Here is a 25,514-nt window from a genome sequence, read left to right on the forward strand (position 1 = left end):
ATGTATCACTCTGTTTGTCAAATGTATGTTTACTAACCAAATTTTCTCTCTCTTACAGTGTGATTCATGCTTGCAAATGAGTTGGCTGTGGACACATTGTTCCTCATCACCATATTTATCAAGCACATTTTTGCATAATGGCATCCAATCTCTACCCACTCGCTTTGTTTTTCAAAGATGTGTCAGTGTGAAATAAATGCACTCCATGAATGTGTCAATGGGGAATAAATGCTCTCCATTTATTACTAAATTAATGTATTATATATATATATATATTTATATTAAAACACTCATAATCAACTTCCTATCAATACCCTTCATATGACGTCATGGAAACGAACAACCTTATCATTTTTGGAATAGGCCCCATCCTTAGTCCGCGATAATGACCCAAATCTTTTTAGTATAATAGAGTCAGCAATTGCATGCGCTGTTTGCCTTATTCAGTACAGTTTCTTTGTGCCTCTTCTTCTGTTTTATTTTCATAATGTCTACCTGGATGGTGTTGGTTCCTGTGTAAGTACATGTTCATTTTTATATACCGCAATTTCATGATTATTGACCCCGGTCATGGTATTGTTTTGCATAAACAAATAGACAGGAGTGTGTGACATGTCGTGTCTCTAGTCTCTTAGCACTGGCTCCACAAGACAGTCTCCCGTCCAGAATGACATTCTTCTATTTTACACCTAAGTACATGTTCATTTTTATATACCGCAATCTCGCGATTATTAACCTTGGTTGATACAGTACGGTGAACACGGTTATTTTAATTAATCTGGCAATGACCACATTGTTTTGAGGATCCACTTATGACAAATACGTCTTTTTCTTTTTTCAGCTGAATTCTCATGAAAAAATTGTTTAATTTAAAGCCATGCATACAAAATCTGTTTTAAAAGCCATGTTAAGACCATATACAGGCTGGGACCAAAAATACACTCATAATGAACCAACCCGTGTAGGATTGGCGTTCCTAGCCCGTTCCACCTTCTCCTTTCGCATGGGATTGTTTTGCATACTCAAATAGACATGAGTTTGTGACAACGTCATATATTTTATTTCCACATGTCGTGTCTCTAGTCTCCTAGCACTGGCTCCACAAGTCAGTCTCCCGTCCAGGATGACATTCTTCTATTTTACATGTAAGTACCATTATTATATTCACATTCATTTAGTGTTCTGCCGACGAGAGTAAAAAGTTGATCACGCTAATCATTCTATTTCACTTCATATTATTTCATATTAAATCTGGCATTGAGCAAGTTCTCTGCTTGTGGGAGAATCAATAACTAAAATGGTTGAATTGAATTCACATTTAGGAAGACTGAAACAGGAACTGAGAAAATCTTTAATCTGTATCCAGTAATAAGCATAAATAAAGAATTGACAGTTTAGATTAATTCGATTACGTTCCTGATGTGGTAAAAAAAAAAAACCATATTACTACCCAAGAACAAGCTATTTTTTGCCTTTGTTTTTGGTCAGAAGCCTAATGTAGTCTAATGTAACTAACTACCAGCCTAGTCCTCAGCACCACCACAAGGTTGCAATTTCATTTGAGGTTCAAATATGGTTGTGGTTTTCCTGATTTTAGTTAATTATTTATTTTCATCAGTATCCCATTACAATTGTGGTGTGCTGTTGGCTATCAGTGTGCTGTTGGCTGTAGGTCTGATTTGCATGTGCTGTACTCGCTGCAAAATGAGGACGTTGTGGTACAAAGTGCTGAGTAGAACGAGCAGGTCATCACCATACGAGTGAGGTTGCACTTAGAGTGTTTTTTGTTTTGTGTACAATGTGTCGAGGATGTTTAAAGGTTGGATTACTATCTGTAATCTTGCAGTCCTCTCATTCTGAGTCCTCTGTATTGCAAGCTGTTGAAATGTGGACTTCTGTCCACATTTATACGAGCTTTAAAAGATATGGGAGTACAAGCAACCCACTAACGTTTGACCTTTGACCTACTTGAAAGGCAAAAAAAGGAACAACAATCTGATCAAAGGATTTAGGAGAGCTGGATGGTAGAACCACGTCCTTGTTTTTGTTGTTGTTGTTGTTGTTGTTGTTGTTGTGGCTGCACCAATGCATTTTGTATTGGCTGCAGAGTGATGCCCACCTGCTTGCTTTATGAGCCTGTGTTTTTATCATGTTTAAGCATCATGCTTATAACCTTCTTTCTGATATTTGACAATGGCAGTATGTAGTGCTCAGCCGTATGTCTGTGCTCTTCTTCCAAGGGACTGCACTGGTCTTCCTCTCCCTGCAGAAGTGTGCTCTGGCTGACTGGCATCGCCGTGAGTATGATGTAGTCCTGCCAGTAATGATATACAAGTAATAGTATTCTGATACCATGTTCATGCCGTGCATATCTATCTATCTATCTATCTATCTATCTATCTATCTATCTATCTATCTATCTATCTATCATTCTTTATCTTAAAAAGACAACAGCAACAATTCAGTATCTGGCTGTGCTTTCTTGCCTGAGGTTGTGGACCGGACCCCATTGGCATCCACTTCCTCCCCTGTAGTCTACTGCTTCTCTCAACAAACCACTAAAGCAGGGGTCTCAAACTCAAATTACCCGGGGGCCGAAATGCATCCAGTCTGGTCAGTGGGGGGCCAGATTTTTTGCCTATCACAATACTTTAGATACCACTTTTGAGTGGGGCAAATTTACCATGTTTGATCAGTGGTACAATGGTTAGTGTTGTTGAATAACAAGCAGCTGACTTGGGTTTCAATTCCTGGGCAATGCAAGATGCTCTTTGGATAAAGGTGTTTGTTATAGATGTATTTTTGGATCACTTTGTCTCATTGACAGCCCATGACTTACATATACAGCAGTAAGAGTGGGATAATGTCTTCATCGACAACTACATCTATATTTTTCCTTCATACATGCACATTTCAAAGCAAATGCTGTACTGCACCACTTTTGTATAGTTGGTAACAAGGCTGCAAAGAAACAAAACAAAGCAGAAAACTGAATAAAGTTTCAGAAAAAATCTGAATCTTTGTATTTTATAAAATAAATGTATTATTCCTCGGAGCGACTTCAATGACAGACCAGCATGCTCCATTGCGTCACACAGTTGCTCAAATACATCCTTGGCTGTGGTACGGCCTTGCATTGTTTTTACAAAAAGTAATTCCTCTTTCACTTCAAACTGGTTGTTAACACGGCAGGAACAAATCACGAGCTAAGCATTATCATTTTTGTCAGTACTCTCGTCCAGAGCCACAGAATACGCACTGAAACTTTTGCCTTTGACACGCAGCTAGATTTATTTTCTGATGACCGCTGGACTATACATAATCCGTTTCTTATTCGGTTACTTGTCCAAACGATAGAAGACATTCCTCAAAAATACCTATTTTAAATGATGCTGTTGCCATTTCGTGACTTCCGCTAAGAAAAAATAGTTATTCACGCAGATAGATCTTTAAAGTTCCAGGTGTTGCATAGCAACGCAATACTTGCTGACTTCAATTCAGTTTCGTTTGTAGGGCCGGATTTGGCCCGTGGGCCTGAGTTTGAGACCCCTGCACTAAAGCCTTTGCTGCTGCACTGTAGGGATCTTTGAAAGACTTTACGGTTTATTGTCTCCCTTTTGTCCACCCACTTCTGCCACAGATAACGCCACCGTTAATGGATATGCGAAGGGAGCGGCTTGTGTGTTTCCCTTTACCTACACGTCTCGTGTTTATTATGTGTGCATCAATGACTTTCATCACACAGACTGGTGTTCAATAGAACCTGTATATGAACCGACGAAACTATGGGGAGAGTGTCCACCAAAAGGTTTGAGCTTTTTTACACTTTTTTTTTTTTTAAACTCTGTAATTTTTGTGATACGGCGAGTATTTAATAATGTCCTGAGTATAGTAAACATTTATTTTTGTGTGTGTTGGAAGCACAAATCCGTGTGTAGCATTTCATGTTTTTTCACTGATGTTTATGGTGGTTTATGCAAGTTATCCCTTCTGGTTAGACATGGACTTGTTATGGTTTCAGTTTACTGTCACTGTTGCTTACAGTATTTGTGAAGTGGGACAGTTTTTGCACTGATAACCTGGTGCAATTACATCTTGTCCTTGTTCAACATTACTTTCTCTCACCCTTCAAACAAACACACACACACACACACACACACACACACACACACACAGATGTTGTCCTTATACATACTATTTGTTCCCAGAGAAAAGCTTTGTGTGTTGTGTGTCTCCATCTCATCTGTGTTGGTGTGTGTGTGTGTTTGTATTTGAATATGTGTATGCATATATATGTGTTTGTGCAACTGCATTTATGTTAGCCCAGTAACAGAGTCAAAGAACCTCTAACTCCCTTTTATATGTAAATGTCATATAGAAATATAAATATATACGCCATCAATGAAGAAAATATTACATTTACATGCTTAACAGTGGCAGAACACATGCTCACCAACAATAAAAGGCTGAGTCTGCAGACATAATTGGCCTTGTGAGCGCAGGCATCGGTCGATGCCGAATAACTCAAGATGCCAACTGTCAACCACTACATTATATTCATACTATATACGTGACCAGCAGTTTCCCTGTCACCAGACGTTTGTGATGTCCACTCTCAAACTGATGACCCGTGGCGCAACGTTGGGTTTGCTTCCAAAACCTTCCTCGGCTGGCCCAAAACAGACAGCGCTCTGGCAGAAGGCTGGTACCGCTTCACTGGTATCGGTGGAGATGTCCTGGCTGAGGGCTGCCCCAGTTCTGCCACTGGTGGAACCAATAACCCACTGTCTCTCTGTAGTGGTAACAGCCATCCCAGCCTGACTGATGGTGTCAAAGCCATGAGTTTGTGTTCCCCTGGAAACTGCCTGGGAGGAGAGCGTGTAAATGTGCTGGCTTGCCCTGGAGGATTCTTCTTGTATTATCTCTACCCTACATACAAAGGTTTTGTCACACGTGAGAGTTTAAAAAATCATGGACACTAATTACCAGTACATACTTATTGCATATTGCACTTATAACCCTATCCTCTGTCTTCACGCACAATATCCATGCACCTAAATTACCTTGTGGTCTTGAACCCTTCTTGTCTTTCATGTCATCAATTACTCTTCATTACTACATCAAGTCTTCAAGTATGTGGGTGTAGGTGAAGTAAATTAAATTAAGTAAATACTATTAACTCATCTTTAGTTTCTGTTACCAGAATCTATGCCTGAACTACCGTGTTAATGACCTTTTCATAACCATAGTCTACCATTATAATATCTCAGCATCACTGACGTCTTTATTGTCCCGGCCTCTAGGTCAACATTCATCTCCTTACAATATACAACTGCTCTCCTCTCTAATTACACATTTTCTAAAATGATCAAGCCTAAACTGCCTTATGATTGCCTTAAAGTAACACTGTGTACTTTCTGCTGGACTATTCAGTAACGTATTTGCTGTCTTGCTTTGTCTTGTGTTGCACTTGCTTAATGTTTGACTGTTAGGAAAGTTGTTGGCAAGCTAGCCAACATAGCTATCACAATAACATTGCAAATAAGCCAACGTGAGAGCACTTATTACTAGCATCAATGTCCAAGCGTGTTATAACAAGCTTGCTAACATCGCAAATGAGATGTCTTGCTAGCGGCTAAACTTAGCGAGACCTGTTGAAATTTGCTTACTTTGTTTATGACAAACTAGCGAGTCAACAACTTTCCTAACACAGTCAACCATTAAGCTAGTGCAACACAAAACAAAGCAAGACAACAAAATACTGAAGGTACTGAATAGTCTGGCAAAAAGTAGCCCCCTACCTGGCGGCTCCAGAAACTCCATAGTGTTACTTTAAGTGTTCTTGATGACTCACAACAGCTCATGTTCTTCCATGCTAACATCTTAGCATTACTTCCATCTCTGTTGTCCAAACCTTCAGGTCATCGGTCATGTAATGTGACATCCTGTGGTGTGAACGCTCAGTGTGAGGACAGCAGTGGTGGTTGTGTGTGCAGCCCTGGTTATGAGATTCCTACAGGGACTCTACCAACAGGAGATTCATACGGGTGTGCAGGTATGAAGGGCTGCCCCTCTGAGTCGGGTATTCATAAGGGTGTTTGGTTTAGAAAATAAGAGACTTTTCTCTTTGTTGCTATGAACCCAGGCCTGCTCTTGAGGCATTACATTATTATTGTTTTGCCAAAAGTACTGTTGTGTTTTTGAGTGTGTTATTTCAGCAGTTGTAAATAAAGAATTGCATGGGGAAAAGACGCTAAAAGATACAATGTGTGCTTATATAGCGCATATCTATATGGTGTAAATGACTTTAAGTCTATGCCAGGTGACATAAAGATATTTTATATTTATCTCACAGAAAATATCCATTGACAGTTTAACCCCTTAATTATTTTAAAGACTCTTACTGACTGCATCACATATACTAATCAGTATGTAGACCTCATGAACCCAACGCCAAGCTGTTAATAGCAACTTCCTTGTTGACCAACCAAAATCTCTGTCACCTAATTGTGACAATTTGAATCATACACGTATCACTTCCAAAATGAGGGCATTTTACTCTTAGAAGCATAGGCTATTTTGAGCATAATTATTACACTACCCTTACCTCAAAACTTCCATCTTGGTCAATATGAGAGAATTGCCAGATCTGGCATCATTTGATATATTATATTGCTTGTATAGGTATTATTTTAGCCTGAATATTAAGGAAAGATCATTTTGCGCTTTTATAATTTCATGATAATGAATGTATACATCAATGTTGATTAATGCTGGTGTCACGTCTGTGCTGAACCGAGCTCCGGCCACGCCCCCTTTCTTCACTTTTGGACTCATACACCTCCGTTACAGCTTACGGCCCATTCACACGTTTGCGTTGGAATGCGTTGATCCGTCAAGGTTGACGTCATCCTTTGCCGAACTGAATTGTGGCTCCATTGAGTTTCGTTGCGTTGAGTTCCGTTGCGTTGCGTTTCATGCGTTGCTTGCGGCAAGAGTTGAAAAATGTTCAACTTTTCGAGAGGCAACGCATGCGTCAGCCAATCAAATTGCCTTTCATGCATAACTGACAGCACAGGTGCTAGCCAATCAGATCGCGTTTATGCTCACGTCTAAAGATGGCGGACCAAACTCCGTCGATGGTCGTATTTGTACCTAAAAGTTGTTTGTTTGACTTGTTTGAAGTTAACGAGATATAGACACTGTACAATGTAAAAACCCCGTTATTGTAACTGAAAAATACGTCTGATAGGATTTGCGAAGTCTCTGAGCCACCTATCTAATGTTAGCATGCTACAACTCACAAGGTAAACAGCTTGCTAGTGGCGTGATTGGTTTGTTGACCTGTCAATCTCACTATAACGTCTCCATTATCAACACAACCCCATGCGCCAGACTCCTCCTCTGTCATCCGTTGGATAAACGCATTCCAAAGCAAATGTGTGAATGGGCCGTAAATCACACAGTCACATTCACATTTCCAGTCGCACTTCATCTACAATCGCAATCAGTACAGATCCCACACACCTGTCACTCGCCTTCCCCATCACCTGATAACTGATCCCGCACACCTGTCATTCACTCATATAACCTCCTCACTCCCTTCACTCCCTGTCGGTTCTCACATCACTTCAAGGCCAGTGTTCTCCGCGACTTCCAGGTCGTTCCGTCATAGTTTGCTACGATTTCCAGGTCGTAAGAGTCCTAGCTAGTTCCCGCGCAACGGCGCTGTTTAGTTTAGTTTTGCCACGACTTCCACGTTGTGTAGTCAGAGTATTGTACTGTGCAACAGCGTAGTGTAGTTTAAGGTTCTGTAGTTTCTCTTAGTTTTCCCCTGTCTATCTTTTGTGCTTTTCCGTTTTGGAATTATCTTCTGTGCGTTGTCATCCCGAGTTGCTTTTGTGTTTTGCCCTGTGTTTTCCCCTGTTAACCCTGCACTGGCTGGTTCATTAAACTCTATCTCCCTACAATTTTTGTATCGTCTGCCATTCCGTAACTGCTGTTTCATGTCTTTGTGCCCTTGGCCAAGAATGGCTTTTTATAGTCCCACTTTGCATTGTAAAGATTTTTTTTATGTTCTGGTTTCTTTGCATACAAATACAGTTTCAGCTGTTTGATAGTGATAGTGAAACCTAGCCTGGATGCCAGACGAACTTAGCCACGCCCACACAAATTTAGGTCGGGAAGTTCGGTCTGGTGTCGCTCCGTTGGGGAGAAACTATCTCCTCACAAAAATCTGTGAGGAGATAGATAGACCAATCAAATTGTCAGGGCGGGCTTTATACGATGATGGACAGATGATCAACCCTAACGTAATCAACCACGTCACCAAAGAGCTTTTGGGGTGAATTCGTTTTCAACAAACATGGCTGCCGTTGGAGAGCTGAAATTCGAGTCTGTTTTAGAAGACATTGACAGCACATTCATTTTGAAAGAGGAAAAGAGAAACACGATCAAGGCATTTGTCGATCGAAAATATGTTTTTGCCGTCCTTCCTACGGGATCCGGTAAAAGTTTAATGTATCAGCTGGCCCCATGGTCTACGTTATGGTCATACTACGATGCTCTGATTGGTTCTAGATATATCCAATTGAGCGAAGAGGCATTTTTTTTCCTGGTTCGGTTGAAACACGCCCGATAATCACAGCCCAACGGAGCGGTATCAGACTCATATTCTGACTAGAATTATGAGTATGACATCGTCAGGCTAAGTGAAACCACTACTAACTATGAAACTGAAAGCTAACTAAGTTTATAGCAGTTGAACCATAGGCCCGACTGCCACATTGACAGATTTGGGGTCATTCACAGATATAGATGAGTGTGCAGGAAACAGCACTTTGTGTGGACCCAATGCTCACTGCAGCAACACCAATGGGAGCTTCAGCTGTGTCTGTGACGACGGATACCTGAAGCCTCCTGGAGTGACAATCACCAATGCTACAACTCCATGCCAAGGTACTTCCCACATTTAAACCTACCACCGAATATACATACCATACATAATATATCAAGCAATGATAGATTGCACTACGTACCGGTTGTTCAGAGTCATATAGACAACAAAACAATCAAGAGATCAAGTCGGACCAAAATAAATTTGTCAATGGCAACTTTACCTGGGGCAAAGTCATTGTCAAGCTACACTTCCACCCAGTCAGGCCATCGCTGAGTCTCTGAAGACAGACTTCATGAGTTGCCTAACCCAGACTTATTCACTATTATGAGGCTCAAGCCGGGGGGCTGTTGCCAGGATACAGGGGGGCGCCGGTACTGTATGGCCAAGGCTTGGGGTCTATCGTCTTCAAAATGTTTCATGTCTTTGTGCCCTTGGCCAAGAAGGGTTTTCCATAGCCCCGCTTAGCATTGTAAATATTTGTTTTATGTTCTGGTTTCTTTGCATACAAATACAGTTTCAGCTGTTTGATAGTGATAGTGAAACCACTACTAACTATGAAACTGAAAGCTAACTAAGTTTATAGCAGTTGAATCATAGGCCCCGACTGTCACATTGACAGATTTGGGGTCATTCACAGATATAGGTGAGTGTGCAGGAAACAGCACTTTGTGTGGACCCAATGCTCACTGCAGCAACACCAATGGGAGCTTCAGCTGTGTCTGTGACTACGGATACCTGAAGCCTCCAGGAGTGACAAACACCAATGCTACAACTCCATGCCAAGGTACTGCCCACATTTAAACCTACCACCACATATACATACCATACATAATATATCAAGCAATGATAGATTGCACTACATACCGGTTGTTCAGAGTCATATAGACAACAAAACAATCAAGAGATCAAGTCGGACCAAAATAAATTGGTCAATGGCAACTTTACCTGTGGCAAAGTCATTGTCAAGCTATACTTCCACCTAGTCAGGCCATCGCTGAGTCTCTGAAGACAGACTTCATGAGTTGCCTAACCCAGACTTATTCACTATTGTGGGTCTCAAGCCGGGGGCTGTTGCCATGATACAGGGGGGCGCCGGTACTGTATGGCCAAGGCTTGGGGTCTATCGTCTCCAAAATGTTTCATGTCTTTGTGCCCTTGGCCAAGAAGGGCTTTTCATAGCCTTGCTTAGTATTGTAAAGATTTGTTTTATGTTCTGGTTTCTGTGCATACAAATACTGTTTCAGCTGTTTGATAGGGATAGTGAAGCCTCTACTAACTATGAAACTGAAAGCTAACTAAGTTTGTACTAGTTTAACCATAGGCCCCGACTGTCACATTGACAGATTTGGGGTCATTCACAGATATAGATGAGTGTGCAGGAAACAGCACTTTGTGTGGACCCAATGCTCACTGCAGCAACACCAATGGGAGCTTCAGCTGTGTCTGTGACTATGGATACCTGAAGCCTCCAGGAGTGACAATCACCAATGCTACAACCCCATGCCAAGGTACTGCCCACATTTAAACCTACCAGCATATAAACCTACCATACATAATGAATACCAAGCAATACCTAAATAAATAGTAAATAAATAAATGAATAAAACAGTTGAAAGGTCTCATTGACATCGTGTCACAAGTATGCGACAGATGTCAATGAGACCTTTCATTTCATATGCATCAAAATAAGTAGGTCTTTATCCACATTGATATTAAGTAGTCCAATATCTGTATTTGTGTGAAGTAAGTCTGAACCCTTATGGATGTAAGGTCTAGCATGAAATAAACTGTATAAGCAAAATTGACATGAGTCTCCAAAGAATACAAGACATGTAGATAAGGTGCATGCCCAAGCCAGGAGAAAAGGTGAATGTTTCATTGTTTATTTTTGTTTTGTTTTGTTTGTCTTTCAGATCTGAAAGCTCTCCTTGCAGACGCCTGCCAGGTAAAAACAAGAGTTCACCTTTGACACAGAACTCGTGTTGCATTGTCTATGACACTGTGGGTATGGAATTAAGTATACAGCAGATAGATAAAAAAAACTGTCAGGATATGTCAATAGGATATATTAACGTTAATGACATGTTGTACTTCAGGTCAAGCTGAGGGAGTAATTAAACAAGGTTGGGTTGAGTGTGATTGGCCCTTTAGAGTTTCCTGATTGACATTTAATTAATTAATTTACTTTCCATTGTGTCTTTGTCTAAATGCGTCTTGTAGGGAGACCGGGGAGGTACCTGTGGTATAGAATGGCTTCTGGGTATAATCCAGAACATGTCCTCCCCAGTTCTTCCACTGGAGGTGGGTTACAGTCAAAGTACACACACACACACACACACACACAATTTTTGCTGCCATCATATCTGTAATAACACACACCTACACACAAACACACACACACAGACACACATGTATACACACACACACATACACATACACACATACACACACACACACACACAAACACGTACATATACATAGGGATGGGAATTGATAAGATTTAAGCGATTCCGATTCCATTTCGATTCTGCTAATCGATCCGATTCCTTCTCATTGGGCAAGAAAAAAAAACAAACGGGTTTATTAACATTAATTTTCTTTAATATAATATTCTCTGAATAGATGATGCAAAGCAAATACAGTATGCATGTAAACATTTACATATTTTAAATAACCAAAAACAATCCGAAGAATAGGTCAACAAACTCTCAAAGTGGAAATAGAGATTATTCATATAGTGAAAGCTGGTTTACACAATAAAACAAATGGCACTAACACAATAGACAGGGTCTGGAGGAGTATACCTTCGATATTAAAAGATGAAGCGCTAACGTTAGTCGCACTGCTGTTGCTAGGTTGAGATTCATTAACGTTATCGTCACTCCGAAGCGCATTGAAAACGTGGCATTTCTGCAAAGATATTGCATGCTGTGTGGACAAATGTCTTTGCATATTGGTAGTATTTCCCCCCTTTGACGAAATAGACGTTTTGCAAGCATTGCAAGTGGCCCTGTTGGCACCTTTTTTGCATGAAATAGAACCACACTTTTAAACACCTCTGCCTAGACGCCATGTTGGCTGTGGTCTAAACAAAACAAGGCTGCGTGCGTGTGACGTCATTGAGCATGTGCAACGGCAATGGAATCGATAGCGGAACGTTGGCTAACGATTCCAAGGAATCGATCCACTGGGAGCCGGTTCTCAACAAGAACCGCTTCTCGATTCCCATGCCTACAAATACATGCAAATACATGCTTCATTCTTCAATGTACTGTAGTAAAATAAACTGAAATTCAGTGAAAAAGTAAACGTACAAAAATATGCAACTGATTCGTAAAGAACGTAGAATATGCATGTTTTTACCAATATCAACAAATGATTAAAACAAAACAACCACTTTGTACATAAAAAGGTCTTTGTGGATCCATTGTTCCAAAAAGAAATGAGCGTCTTTTTTCTCTATAGACCGTGGCTACGCTTCTGGATGAGCTGGGAGATAGTCTAGCTGGACTAACCCAAACAGAAAGTCAAGACGACTGGGTGGAATATGGGGATGCCGTGCTCCAGGCCACAAACAAGCTTGTTTCGACATTGGTAGAACCGACTATGACCGAAAACACCAGGAACCTTACCACCAACCACACAGGTTACTATAAGAGAACACCTGGAACCTTAAAACCACACACATACAGGTTATTAAACGAGACAGAAAACATATTTTTTAGTGATTGGTCAATGACTTGTTAAAGTACCTTAACTAAAAATGAAGGGATTAGACAGATTAAGGAGAAATGAATAGAGTCTATTTCCAAATAAAAAGCCTCTTAAAAGTACAGTACACAATTCTGGCAAAAGGTTATGAATATTCGAGCTTACCAGCCAATCAAATTACACCCCTCCCTCATGTGCCCCTGAATCGATGTGTTGATTGGCTAGAATAGTGTAGCTTGGTCCAACCCATAGTGTTATTTTTCCCAACCACAGTGTTTTAGAGCACATTTACAGAACATCTAGAGCAGCATTTCTCTGAATTTGACAAAAAGTTGTCGATTGGATTAGAATCGTGGACCCTACCTTTATTACACTGAGGGGTGTTATATGGTATCTGGGGAAACTAATAAAAGAATATGTTGATATTATGCTTCCTAATGGTAGAATCACAAACAGCTGGTAAATGTCAGTTTTTTTGGCATTCTTTACTTTGAATTAGCATTTGGAGTCACACATCATCGTGCTGAAGAAAACTGCATATGTTTCTGTCTCTTCCCTCCTTCTTAGAGGTGAGAATCGATTCAGTTGGACCAAATGTCACTCTGTCTGAGACACCTACCATTCACATCAAAGAGGCGTCACTCGACATCAACCTCCTCTACATCGCCAACAAAAGCAACGGTGAGACCAAGAATTTCAAGAAGGCATCATAGTTTGTAGGGCCCTCTCTGGGTAATTTGAGGCTCGTGCCTATAACTGGGGTGAACCTACAGGTCACAGCAGAATATATCTAGATTCTTGTGAGTTCATTTTGAAGATGCCACCTTTAGCTAACTAGAACCTAGGCCTGGATTCCCACATTTCCTTTACAGTCATAACTTACTTTGGCCATTTAATCATTGAACTGGGTTCAGATTCTCTTGGGTTCAGTCTTTCCCCTGAGACGTCACACTAGACCTGCCATTTGACGTTTCTTAGTTCATCTTCATTTCAGGGTCTGCTTCTGTTGCCCTCGTGGCTCTCATTTACATGGAGACGGTCCTGGACCCCAACCTTCTCCACACTGAGACTGACACGATCAAGACCACAATATCAAGAGTGGTGTCCATTTCCCTGCCTAAAACCAATATCAGTCTCCTGCCGGGTTCTTTTACCCTCACACTGCAGCACACTATGGTGAGTTTAATTGTCGTAGAAAAAAACCTCTAATAAATCGAATCGGCTTTCTATTGGATATGGAAGAAGGTACTTCAGAAGCTAGCGGGGACATGGAAACTCATCAAAATGTGTTTTCCTAATGTTTTTGGGGTGGACTAACAACTCATTCCAATCCACACTGAAATCTACAGAATAACCCCTTTAAAAAAAAAAACAACATGGGTGATTTTCCAGGGATTTCCTTAGTGTTCGGTAGTTAATAGTCAGTGATTCTGAACACAAGTTTTCCTCATCTTTCCAGCTATTCCTTTAAAAGACAGTATCAGGGATTTTCGTGTTTTCAAAGTGTCGGTCTTGAGTAGCCCATTTTCCCCCAGAGCCCACCTCCAGGTGCGCTGGTCTCCTGTGTCCAATGGAACGGCAGTCAGTGGATCATAGAGGGCTGTGGGGTCCCTGCAGTCTACAGCACCCAGACAGTGTGTACCTGTGTCCGTATGGCCACCTTCGCCCTCATCATGCAGACAAATGGAATATCCCAGGTGAGAGAGAGCAGCAGTTTTTTTGGTTCGGTTCAAAATAGATTATTCATTAGACTTTGTAATTCACTCTTCATCCATACATTTTATTAACAGGTACTAAAGTGAAGTGCTTAATGGATGTTCAGTGGTGACCAAGATTTCGAAAAAATATGTTAGATGAATCACTGTTTTAGTCATTCTGTAGATAATATTTTGAAGCTACCAGATTTAAATATTTGCTCCTAATAGATTAGAGTTTTTATTGTTCCTTTTTTTCTTTTATTTACTTCATGTTGGTACAGTATATTAATACTGTATTTTCTACATGGACACAAATGATAACTGTCTAGATATACACAGTATAGTACAATTGAGTTAGTCGTCATAGAAACTAAATTATGAAATACAATCAGTTTACAGAGCCACAGAATTGGGAATAAGCAGACCTATGGCCAATGTTAATGCATATGACTTCAAATCGCTCTCATATCAAAAGCATTTCTCTTGAAATCTGAAAACCGGTCTTATCTGAACTGAAAATCAGATACTGTGTTGAACAATTAACATGGGTCTCCTCAGCTCACTAGTTTGAAGGAACACACAGTATAAAAGAATGCTAAGTGTTCCTCCATAGGCCAGTTGTTGGAAAACAGATAAAAGATTAAAGACCTGAGGCCTTGTAATGTCATTTGTAGTCAGTAAATAATGAATATATTTTATATATTATTTATAGTCATCTGAACCTCGGAACTTGTTTTGTCCCCTCAGTCTAACCCAGTCCTGGACTTGCTGAATACGGCTGCCGTGGCAGTTGGTCTGGTTTTCCTGAGCCTCTGTGTGTTGACCTTTGCCCTGTCGCCAGGGGCGGCGACGGTGAACGTTGCTCGGCTGAACCTCTGCGTGTGTCTGCTCGTGGCTCACCTCCTCTTTTTGCTCGTACAACATTTCCTGCATCTCATCCACCCACACAAGGTGATGCGCTAATACCCCAACCTGTTCATAGGTTGGGGTGACTGCTCTCTCACTTTGCTACCAATCCTTATCTTACCTACAAAATCAAAGTCCTGTGCATGTTTACCCTTTCAGGTGCTGTGTCAGACTCTTGCAGGCATCCTCCACTTTGCCTTCCTGTGCTGCTTCATGTGGATGCACCTGGAGGGCAGCACACTCGTCCTATTGGTCAGTCGACTGAGACACATCAGAGCCTACAGCAGTCAGGAGGCCTGGTGGAAATACCTGCACCTGATTGGCTATGGTGTTCCCCTGACGGTGGTGGGCGTGTCTGCTGCAGTGATGCCTGACGGCTATGGGAGTGATCAGTGAGTAACATAAAGAGGGGGAGGGGCCACATAACCAAGGGGGTGTGACCAAAGTTGCATTGAATAATAAGACATGTAATATAGGTTTGTGATTTGTAAGCCCCTCTTTTGGTTGTTTGTCCTGAAGGAGAATTAAAATGTAAATTGCAATTGTGTTTGTGCGTGTGTAGCGTGTACATTCTTTTGATTTGATCAGTCTTCTTTTCCTTTAGGTGTTGGCTAAGAGAAAAAAATGGCTTCCAGTGGAGTTTTGTTGGTCCCGTTGTCTTTATCCTTGTGGTGTGTACAGATCCATAATTACCTAAATGTATTTCTGTAGATTTAATCATATTGTCTGTTTATTTTTTATTTTTTTTTGTAGGATGAATGTCGATAAATACTGGTTGACTAATCCATAAACCCAAATATGCTCTATTGATAAAGCAACAATTGTATCTGTAATCAGAGCCATAAACCCAGATATGCTCTACCAAACCAGAACAAAATGTTAAATGCTTTAAATAATGATCTCAGATCTCAGTTTCCTATATTTCCTTTTCAGTGCAATGTCATCTTCTTCACTGTCATCTTCATCGGCTTCAGCAGCATCATATCAAAGGCAAACACTGACATCTCAAAGATTAAACAAATGAAGTAAGCATGAGTGGTATATGGTAAACAAATATAAAGATAATTTCTGTTTATGTAATAGACATGTTTGGTGGTACAAAGCAATCTATAAAATAACTTTTCAATAACATGGATATGAACTGCTATCTGGTAGGGATGCAATGGTATTGGGCCCACGGTTCGGTGTGTATCACAGTTTTTGGGCCACAGCAATAGTAGGTTTATAAATTTATATAAAAAAATGAACTCACCCTTTAGACATTGAACTATTTATTTTGCCTATAGTCAAATAAAAGTTTCTATTAACTTGTTAGTTCAGACACGCCCCCTAGCGGGAGCATCGGCGCGACCGGGCTGATAACATCTTAATTACGTGCATGTAGCCACAAAAATAAAAAACATTTTACCATAAACAGACTTTTTTTCTGAAAAAGCACTAAAACTGCCACAGGCACACGTAATATCAAATGCCTGTGTTCAACAGTTCATTAGAAACGACCAAAAGAAAAACGTGGTGTGCCCCCTGCTGTGCCCCACCCCCTGACGCCTCCTCAAACTAATCGTCCATTTAAACATGCTATCTTTGCCAAAATGTCTTGTTATCTGCCATGAAAAAATCGTTATCTATCCAAACAACTAAATGATGACACTGAATAGTTTACCTGAGGATATTATTGTGGTTTATTTATGTACTCACATCACAGCACAAAACATGCCTCCATTTCCCATATCATATGATCTCAATCTTCTCGAGCTCCTCGTGGCCATGACAAATATATATATTTTTAAAACATACCTGAATAATCAAAGCCATATATCTCTTCTACGAAACTGTGTAGTTTTTATTGGCCACAGTACATTTTATTCCTTGTTCTACCGTAATTTTCATGTCTAGTGCCCACAAACCAACCACTTCCTGTAACAGATGACCGCATTCAAAATGCCTGTTTCTCCAATCCAGTTACTACAAACTGATTGACACATATTCTATCCAATAGTACTCATTCTCATGTTTACAATGGTATGCCCATTGCCTGTCTTTGAATAATATTACGGTGTGATTGGTCCACGCGTAACCGAAGGTTCTCTGGTGCGCTTTCCATGCGCCAGAGAAGTCATTCCGAGCACTAGTGATGGGAAGTTCGGATCATTTTACCGACTCGGTTCTTTGAATCTCGTTCAGTAAAATGAACGAATCTTTTTTCGAGTCATTCGTTCATTTTCGGGGGGGGGGGGGGGGTGGTAAGATAAATTCCTGCATTAAAATAATGTATCATGACAGTCTGGATGATTTGAAGTGATCCTTTATTTTCACACTAGCATTCAATTATCACGGCATAACTATTACGCTGAACTCTAAGTAAAGTACTAAAAAGTTAAAATAACGAAACCTGTAATTATTACCTGTGAAGGAATATCATTCACGTCTTACTAAACCTAGCCACGCGAAAGTGAACGAGGTAAACAAATCCTTTCTGTTTCCTCTTCTGAGCGCAGGTCACGTGAAAAATGATCCTAAGATCCGTATCCGAAGACCCAGTCAAAATGAACGAATCATTTCTGTTTTCTCTACCAGTGCTGAGCCTATGCAGGTCACGTGAAAAATGAACGATGAACGATGAACGATGAACGAATCATTGATCTACTCGCTACCAGTGCTGAGCCTATGCAGGTGACGTGAAAAATGAACGATGAACGATGAACGAAAGATTTACCCGAAGACTCGGTTGGCAGATGAACGAAACATTGACCCGAAGACACGGTCGGGAGGTGAACGATTCGTTCATCTGCCGGATACAGATCTTTAGATCATTTTTCACGTGACCTGCATTGGTTTAGTAGAGGAAACAGTTACCTTATTCTCTTTCGCGTGACCGCTGTTTTTAGTATAGAAACGTGAATTATATTCGTTCACAAGTCATAATGACTGGTTTTGTTATTTTCACTTTACATTTACACTTACAGTTTAGTGCAGTGTAATTGTTTGCCGTGATAATTAAATGCCAGTGTGATAATAAATGACAATTTAAAACCATACAAACTGTCATGTTGTACTGTATTTAATAGAGGTTTTCTTTAAAAAATATGATCTGCCACACAAAAGCTGTCAGTCATGGCTGTCTCCAAGGGGACCGTGGCCCTTCTCCACCCTCCCCCACAGTTTTGCACTAGGTGACCTGCAAGCCATCTAGAAGTTAGTGTGTCGCTTTGAATGAAATGCCAAATAAAATGTGATGTAAAATGTTTTTATTATAACCCAAAATCCCAATATTGCACCATGTTACATGTATTAATAATTGACTCTTTGCATATAATAAATAATAACACAAAGATGATCCAAAGATCCGTATCCGAAGACCCAGTCAAAATGAACGAATCATTTCTGTTTTCTCTAGCTACCAGTGCTGAGCCTATGCAGGTCACGTGAAAAAATGATCTAAAGATCTGTATCCGGCAGATGAACGAATCGTTCACCTCCCGACCGTGTCTTCGGGTCAATGTTTCGTTCATCTGCCAACCGAGTCTTCGGGTAAATCTTTCGTTCATCGTTCATCGTTCATTTTTCACGTGACCTGCATAGGCTCAGCACTGGTAGCGAGTAGATCAATGATTCGTTCATCGTTCATCGTTCATCGTTCATTTTTCACGTGACCTGCATAGGCTCAGCACTGGTACCACTTGGTTGGCAGAAGGATCATTTCCCACGTGACCTGCATTCAACGAATCATTTCTGTTTCCTTGGCTGAGCCTATGCAAGTCCCAATGCGTGGCCACGAGAAAATGAACGAATCTTTTTTTGAAAGGACTCGTTACTCTCGAGTCCTTGTAAGGATTCGTTCAAAATGAACGAATCGTTCACGAACGACACATCACTACCGAGCACAGGCTTTGCGCATTCAACACAAAACGTGGAGTTTGCCCATGGACACAATTGGAACAGCTGGATTGTGTCCTAGACATGACATGTAAGTATCTATATCTGCATTTATGTTTTCAGACACGCATAATACTATTAGTATGCACTTTGGTATGTTCTCACAATATTGGCTTGCCTATGTATTTTTCTGGCAAATTAGCCAGCCTGCTAGCATGCTCGCTAAAGTTAGCTACATGGTATTTTTGCTGTGTTGTGTGCTCGTAATGTAAACTATGTAAATACATATCTGTATGGATGGTTTCACACACGCATAATACTATTGGTATGCATTTTTGTACGTTTCCAAATTATTGGCTTGCCTATGTATTTGTCTGGCAAATTAGCAAGCCTGCTAGCAAGTTCGCTAACGTTAGCTACATGCTATTTTTGCTGTGTTGTGTCCTGATGAAAACTATACATGTCTGCATGTATTCGTTCACACACGCATAATACTATTAGCATACATTTTGGTATGTATGGCATGTTATATTTCTCCTGTTGTGTACTCTCTATGTCTGCATCTTTCTTGTTTTTAGTTGCATATTGTGTTTGGTTATTTTACAATGTCTTTATTTTTTTTGCTGGATTGCTGAGTTGTTTGTAACATTTGCCAATTGATTTATTTTTTCCAGAGAGATGTCCCTGCAGGAGATGCATCTGTCCGCTCCCCACTCATTTCATCTCATCTGAACAGATCTCATCTCATCAGAACAGAACTCATCTCATCTTATCCCTCCACACCCACACCCCACTACACCACCACACCCCACCACACACCTCCACACCCCACTACACCACCTCCACACACCACTACACACCTCCACACACCACTACACCACCTCCACACGCCTCCACACACCACTACAACACCTCCACACGCCTCCACACCCCACTACACCACCTCCACACACCACTACAACACCTCCACACCCCACTACACCACCTCCACACACCACTACACACCTCCACACACCACTACACACCTCCACACACCACTACACCACCTCCACACACCCCACTACAACACCTCCACACGCCTCCACACACCACTACACCACCTCCACACACCACTACACCACCTCCACACCCCACTACACACCACCACACACCACTACACCACCTCCACACCCCACCACACACCTCCACACACCACTACACCACCTCCACACCCCACTACACCACCTCCACACGCCTCCACACACCACTACACCACCTCCACACACCACTACACACCACTACACCACCTCCACACCCCACTACACACCTCCACACACCACTACACCACCTCCACACCCCACTACAACACCTCCACACACCACTACACACCTCCACACACCACTACACCACCTCCACACCCCACCACACACCTCCACACACCACTACACCACCTCCACACACCACTACACCACCTCCACACCCCTCCACACACACCACTACACACCTCCACACACCACTACACCACCTCCACTACACCACTACACACCTCCACACACCACTACACACCTCCACACACCCCTACACCACCTCCACACCCCACTACACCACCTCCACACCCCACTACACCACCTCCACACCCCACTACACCACCTCCACACACCACTACACCACCTCCACACCCCACTACACACCTCCACACACCACTACACCACCTCCACACACCACTACACCACCTCCACACGCCTCCACACACCACTACACCACCTCCACACACCTCCACACCCCACTACAACACCTCCACACCCCACTACACCACCTCCACACGCCTCCACACACCACTACACCACCTCCACACACCACTACACACCTCCACACACCACTACACCACCTCCACACCCCACCACACACCTCCACACACCACTACACCACCTCCACACACCACTACACCACCTCCACACCCCACTACACCACCTCCACACACCCCTACACCACCTCCACACCCCACCACACACCTCCACAAAACATACATGGTGTACTTTTGGGTACAAAACCACGAAACATACATGATGTACTTTTATATGGATCTGGATAGGTTTTTGGGTATATTTTGGAGAGGCTATAGACCATCATATGTGTTGTCACAATAAATTACAATATATTACACTGAAATTAATTCAGAATGGTTTGCTGTAGTACAGAAAGCAAGAAAAAAGTATGAATTCTTGATGTACAGTGACAGGTACTGGATGTTGTATTTGGTGAGGTTGGAGAGGTTATGAGACACTTGGAGACGTCTAAAGGTACCATATGGAAACTGATGTGTAACACTTGTAAACTTTTGTCTATCTGCTTCAAATTTTGTACACACACTGTCAAGATGTTGTTGCATCAGGAAATGTAAATGTTAGTTTCCTATGACATTCAAAACCCAGTTCTACACTGAAACATTAAAAAAACACTAGGCGTTTTATGTTTTTTTCTGACAAAAATGTTGGTTTTGCTGCTCTGAAATGTAAACTAAAATGACATAATAAAACACTTTAACTGATTGCATTTGATGGGCCAAGTGTCTTCTTTAATTTAAGCCATGAATGGTTATTATGCAATGTTTAGAACCATAGATATTCAAGTTTTAAATGGGACAGTGCAATATAGGCGGAAATTGTCAAAAATACCCTTCTGAATTAACAGGTTAAGAAACCGCCAACTCTCCTTGCTCCACTCGAGGACCCAACAGTGGCAGAGCAATGCTTGCAGACTGTCCTTTTTTTGTGTAGGGTCTTCTTACCCCTTCATCGAATACAGTAATCCAAAATGTTCCCACACAGGGGATCTGAAAGACGGCAGAGCCTCTTAAAATGTCCCTCTTTCTCTCTATTTAGCATTCGTCACTGTGAAGGCCAAGTTGAGATTTCAAGTTCACTGTTTTAAGTTTCTAGCAAGTCTGCAGCAGAGTAAGCAAGTGTTGTTAATTGAAGTAAAATAACAGACATATTGTAGTATCGCACTTCACATGTGCGTATTGAACCATAGGGGGTGTACCGAACGGTTTGACATAATACAATGTACCATTGCATCCCTATTATCTAGACCATACAACAAAACATAGTAACATGCACACACACACACACAGACACACACACACACACACACATACACACACACACACACACACACACACTCCATACTGCACCATACTAAACACAAGACCATTCTGAACTTACCAGTGTTGTTCACGTCTTTATTGTAGGATTCTTATCATGAAAACTGCGGTCCAGTTCTTCATCCTGGGTTGCCCCTGGATACTCGGTTTCTTCGTGAAAAGCAGCGACATACTGAACATTCTCTTCCTTTTCCTCAACTCCCAGCAAGGAACCTTCCTGTTTCTGGTCCACTGTGTTCTCAATGAGGGGGTGAGTCAGGGTTGGGAATGCCTTTTGACCCATCTTGCCCCAGTTTCCCAGTGCTTATGTGGATCAAACGTGCCAGGTGTGTGTGTGTGTGTGTGTGTGTGTGTGTGTGTGTGTGTGTGTGTGTGTGTGTAACCTGTCCCGTAAAACCTTGACTATGTGTGTTCTTCACTGTGAGTATGGCTGTCTGACTACTCAACTCATTATTACTAGAACAACAGTACAATGAGAAGTAAGAGAGAGAGAGAGATCACTCTGATTTGCTGTTCAGCGGAAAAAAAAAGCTTCCAGCTCCAGCTTTTGACACAGGTTCAGCCAAGCTGTAGTAGGCTTGGCCATGATTGCACTCATTTAGTGCAGTTTCTCTTTCTGTTTCATCTCCACATCTTCCTTTCTTTTTCCGCAACCAAAAGACCAAGGGCTCACAACACCAGTGCCATTTGCAACTTCTTATAAGAAGTATTCACAATTAGAAGTAGCTGTGTTAGGAAACGTCTGTGGTGAGCAAGAGTGGGGTAACAGTGGGCAACACTTGGGGTACCCTTTAAAACGGGAGCGTGCTTCTGACAGCACGGGTTACACACAGTACACTGTGGATGAAAGGGACTGCAAAATGAAAACAATTCTCTTTTTTTTCTTTTAGGTTCGGCAGCAATACAGGAAGTGGTGGCTGAATCTGAAGCAGGTATCCAACCGTACTAACCCCTTCAATGCACCTTCAACAACATCTCTGCCCCACTCACATGTGTGGTTTAGCTATTGAGAGATTAACAATGCTTTTGTGCTCTGGCAATGCTAGAAACCTATGATATTGTTGCTTCTAGCTATTGAGAGATTAACAATGCATTTGTGCAATGACAATGTCAGAAATCTATGATATTGTTTCTCTCAAATGTGATATGCCCTTCTTCAAATGTGTGATCATACAATATTAATGCTAGTAATGGTATGAAGTGTGCTAATTCTGTATTAATAGTAAACTGTATTTACAATTAACAATTTTAAATCTCATTTTTCTATGTCCTTTTATCTGCTCATTTGTAAAGCGCTTTGAATTGTGTGAATTTTGCTACATCAATAAACTTGTCTAGCCTTACCTTGCCAGGCTGTGTCTTATCACTAGGGGCCTCTTGAAGTCCTCTTTGCTATTAAAACGCCTGGCTTTATGGTGTCACGGTCACAGTTCAGGGTTATTATCCTAGAGCCCTGGGTTCAAGGCCATAGGGTGGGGTGACTGAATGGACCATCAGAATGGACAGAAATATGGAAAGAATAATCAATAATTAAGATTTATTTTCCTTTTCCTTGTAAGGATGGGTAAGGTCACATGGTTAGGTATCGCACCGACTTACAGGCGGGGCTTCAGTGATGTCAGTGATGTCACTACCTGTGGCTTATTGGTTAAAAGCCACCTGTCTTGGCATCCTGGCACACAATTAGGTTCGGCGCTCTGCCTGTTGAGGCCTGTTGTTTCCCTCTAGGTGGCGCCACACGTGTGTCCTGAAGAGATGCCTATCACCTCCCACAAGGTGGCGCCACACGTGTGTCCTGAAGAGATGCCTGTTGTCTCCCACTAGGTGGCGCCACACGTGTGTCCTGAATAGATGCCTATCACCTCCCACTAGGTGGCGCCACACGTGTGTCCTGAAGAGATGCCTGTTGCCTCCCTCTAGGTGGCGCCACACGTGTGTCCTGAAGAGATGCCTACCATCTCCCACTAGGTGGTGCCACTTGTTGATTTTAAAATAATCTAAATCAACCGCGATGCTTGAGCTGGCCATAGTTTGCATCTGGAGATACAGAGCTGCCAGGCAGTTACTTCAGTAAAAACATGATTTACTAATTTTATAACAGTACAATTACATAACAGTAATACATTAACTTTTTTTTTGCCGGTTTAATTTAATTTGTTTCCTCCACTGAACTAAGTTTGGATAGACTGCAAATCATCTGAACCCCACCACCACCCCTAAACTAGCTGGGGGACACTGAACTGGCAGTTCAGATTTTAAAAAGAGGTCCGAACCTCTGTTGTCAATAGAACTTGGTGATGACTGTTTAAATAACTATGAAATAATTCCAGAAAACCTATGGCTTATACATACATACATGTTCCATCTTAAATGGATGAATATTTACTGAAATAAAAGGTAAAACATCAGTATATTTTCAACATTTTAACAGTCTTTTTTTTCTATGGAGGAAAAAAAAATCACATACAGCTAAAAACAACAGGTGATGTGTTAGCGGTTTGGGTTTGAAAGAAATCAGCTCGATATTGACTCTTCCTCGATTTTCCCTGAGTGAAAGCTGGTAATGGTCAGCTTTCAGCCTGTTGCCTATTGTGTCCTGACTTGGTGGGACAACTACAGAATATCAGTCCATGTGGAGCAGTGCATGACATGATCATACAGCTAAAAACAACAGGGGATGTTTAGCGGTTTGGGTTTGAAAGGCAGCTGCCTATTGTGTGCTTGATGGGGCAACACCAGAAGGTATACCATATGTATGGCTACATCAGGCCTGGCCCCACCTCCAGATGTCCGTGTGGAGCATCGCACGACATGATCAATAATTCAATTTACAAAAATATATTTACAAAAACAAGTGCAGTACGTCTCCTGAGCCTGGGGACCCTCAGCGTCTGTTTAACCAAGTTAGCAGTTGAAAACGCTGTGCACATGTTCAACGCACTTGCAATAATGAACTGCACAATTCAGTTTGAAGTAAAAATGTTCCTTTCCCTGTTGTTCCTTTCCTTTGAAATCGTTTAGACATTAAAATAATTTTGGTGAATTTGAGTTGTATTTTTTGTCTTGACTGAATGAGCTGTTTGAGATTGGAGTGTGTCTCTGTGTGTGTGTGTGTGTGTGTGTGTGTGTGTGTGTGTGTGTGTGTGTGTGTGTGTGTGTGTGTGTGTGTGTGTGTGTGTGTGTGTGTTTGATAGAGCCTGTGTATTTTTCTTCTCTTAGGGACATGCAAGGGTAATCAGGTCTGCTGATCAGATGAACTCCAGAAAGAGTTGTTTGCTAGTCA

The 25,514-nt window shown here is 41.6% G+C and overlaps 2 protein-coding genes and 1 long non-coding RNA gene across 4 annotated transcripts; all 3 read left to right on the forward strand.

The window, feature by feature from the left end:
* The first annotated feature begins 1,079 nt into the window (after positions 1-1,079).
* LOC116219306 lies at positions 1,080-4,166 on the forward strand. The gene is made up of 3 exons (XR_004163149.2): positions 1,080-1,145; positions 2,241-2,297; positions 3,641-4,166. It is a non-coding gene; the product is annotated as an uncharacterized LOC116219306 (long non-coding RNA).
* A 6,497-nt stretch (positions 4,167-10,663) lies between these two features.
* Positions 10,664-14,100, forward strand: LOC122128795. Of its 2 annotated transcripts, XM_042703609.1 has the most exons (5): positions 10,664-10,844; positions 11,120-11,200; positions 12,365-12,545; positions 13,178-13,291; positions 13,605-14,100. In XM_042703609.1, the coding sequence occupies exons 1-5, from the start codon at positions 10,770-10,772 to the stop codon at positions 13,817-13,819; spliced, it is 666 nt and encodes a 221-aa protein (XP_042559543.1). In that variant the 5' UTR covers positions 10,664-10,769; the 3' UTR covers positions 13,820-14,100. The 2 variants fall into 2 exon arrangements, with proteins under 2 accessions (XP_042559543.1, XP_042559544.1); XM_042703610.1 differs by having other exon boundaries at positions 10,664-11,200.
* Positions 14,101-14,262: 162 nt separating this feature from the next.
* LOC116219053 (adhesion G protein-coupled receptor E5-like) lies at positions 14,263-24,055 on the forward strand. Its single transcript, XM_031561967.2, has 8 exons — positions 14,263-14,307; positions 15,055-15,258; positions 15,373-15,605; positions 15,818-15,884; positions 16,147-16,238; positions 22,319-22,481; positions 23,122-23,163; positions 23,960-24,055. The coding sequence occupies exons 1-8, from the start codon at positions 14,263-14,265 to the stop codon at positions 24,053-24,055; spliced, it is 942 nt and encodes a 313-aa protein (XP_031417827.2).
* Positions 24,056-25,514: the final 1,459 nt, after the last annotated feature.

Source organism: Clupea harengus, chromosome 24, assembly GCF_900700415.2.
Source record: "Clupea harengus chromosome 24, Ch_v2.0.2, whole genome shotgun sequence".
In the NCBI taxonomy this organism is placed as follows: Eukaryota; Metazoa; Chordata; class Actinopteri; order Clupeiformes; family Clupeidae; genus Clupea; species Clupea harengus.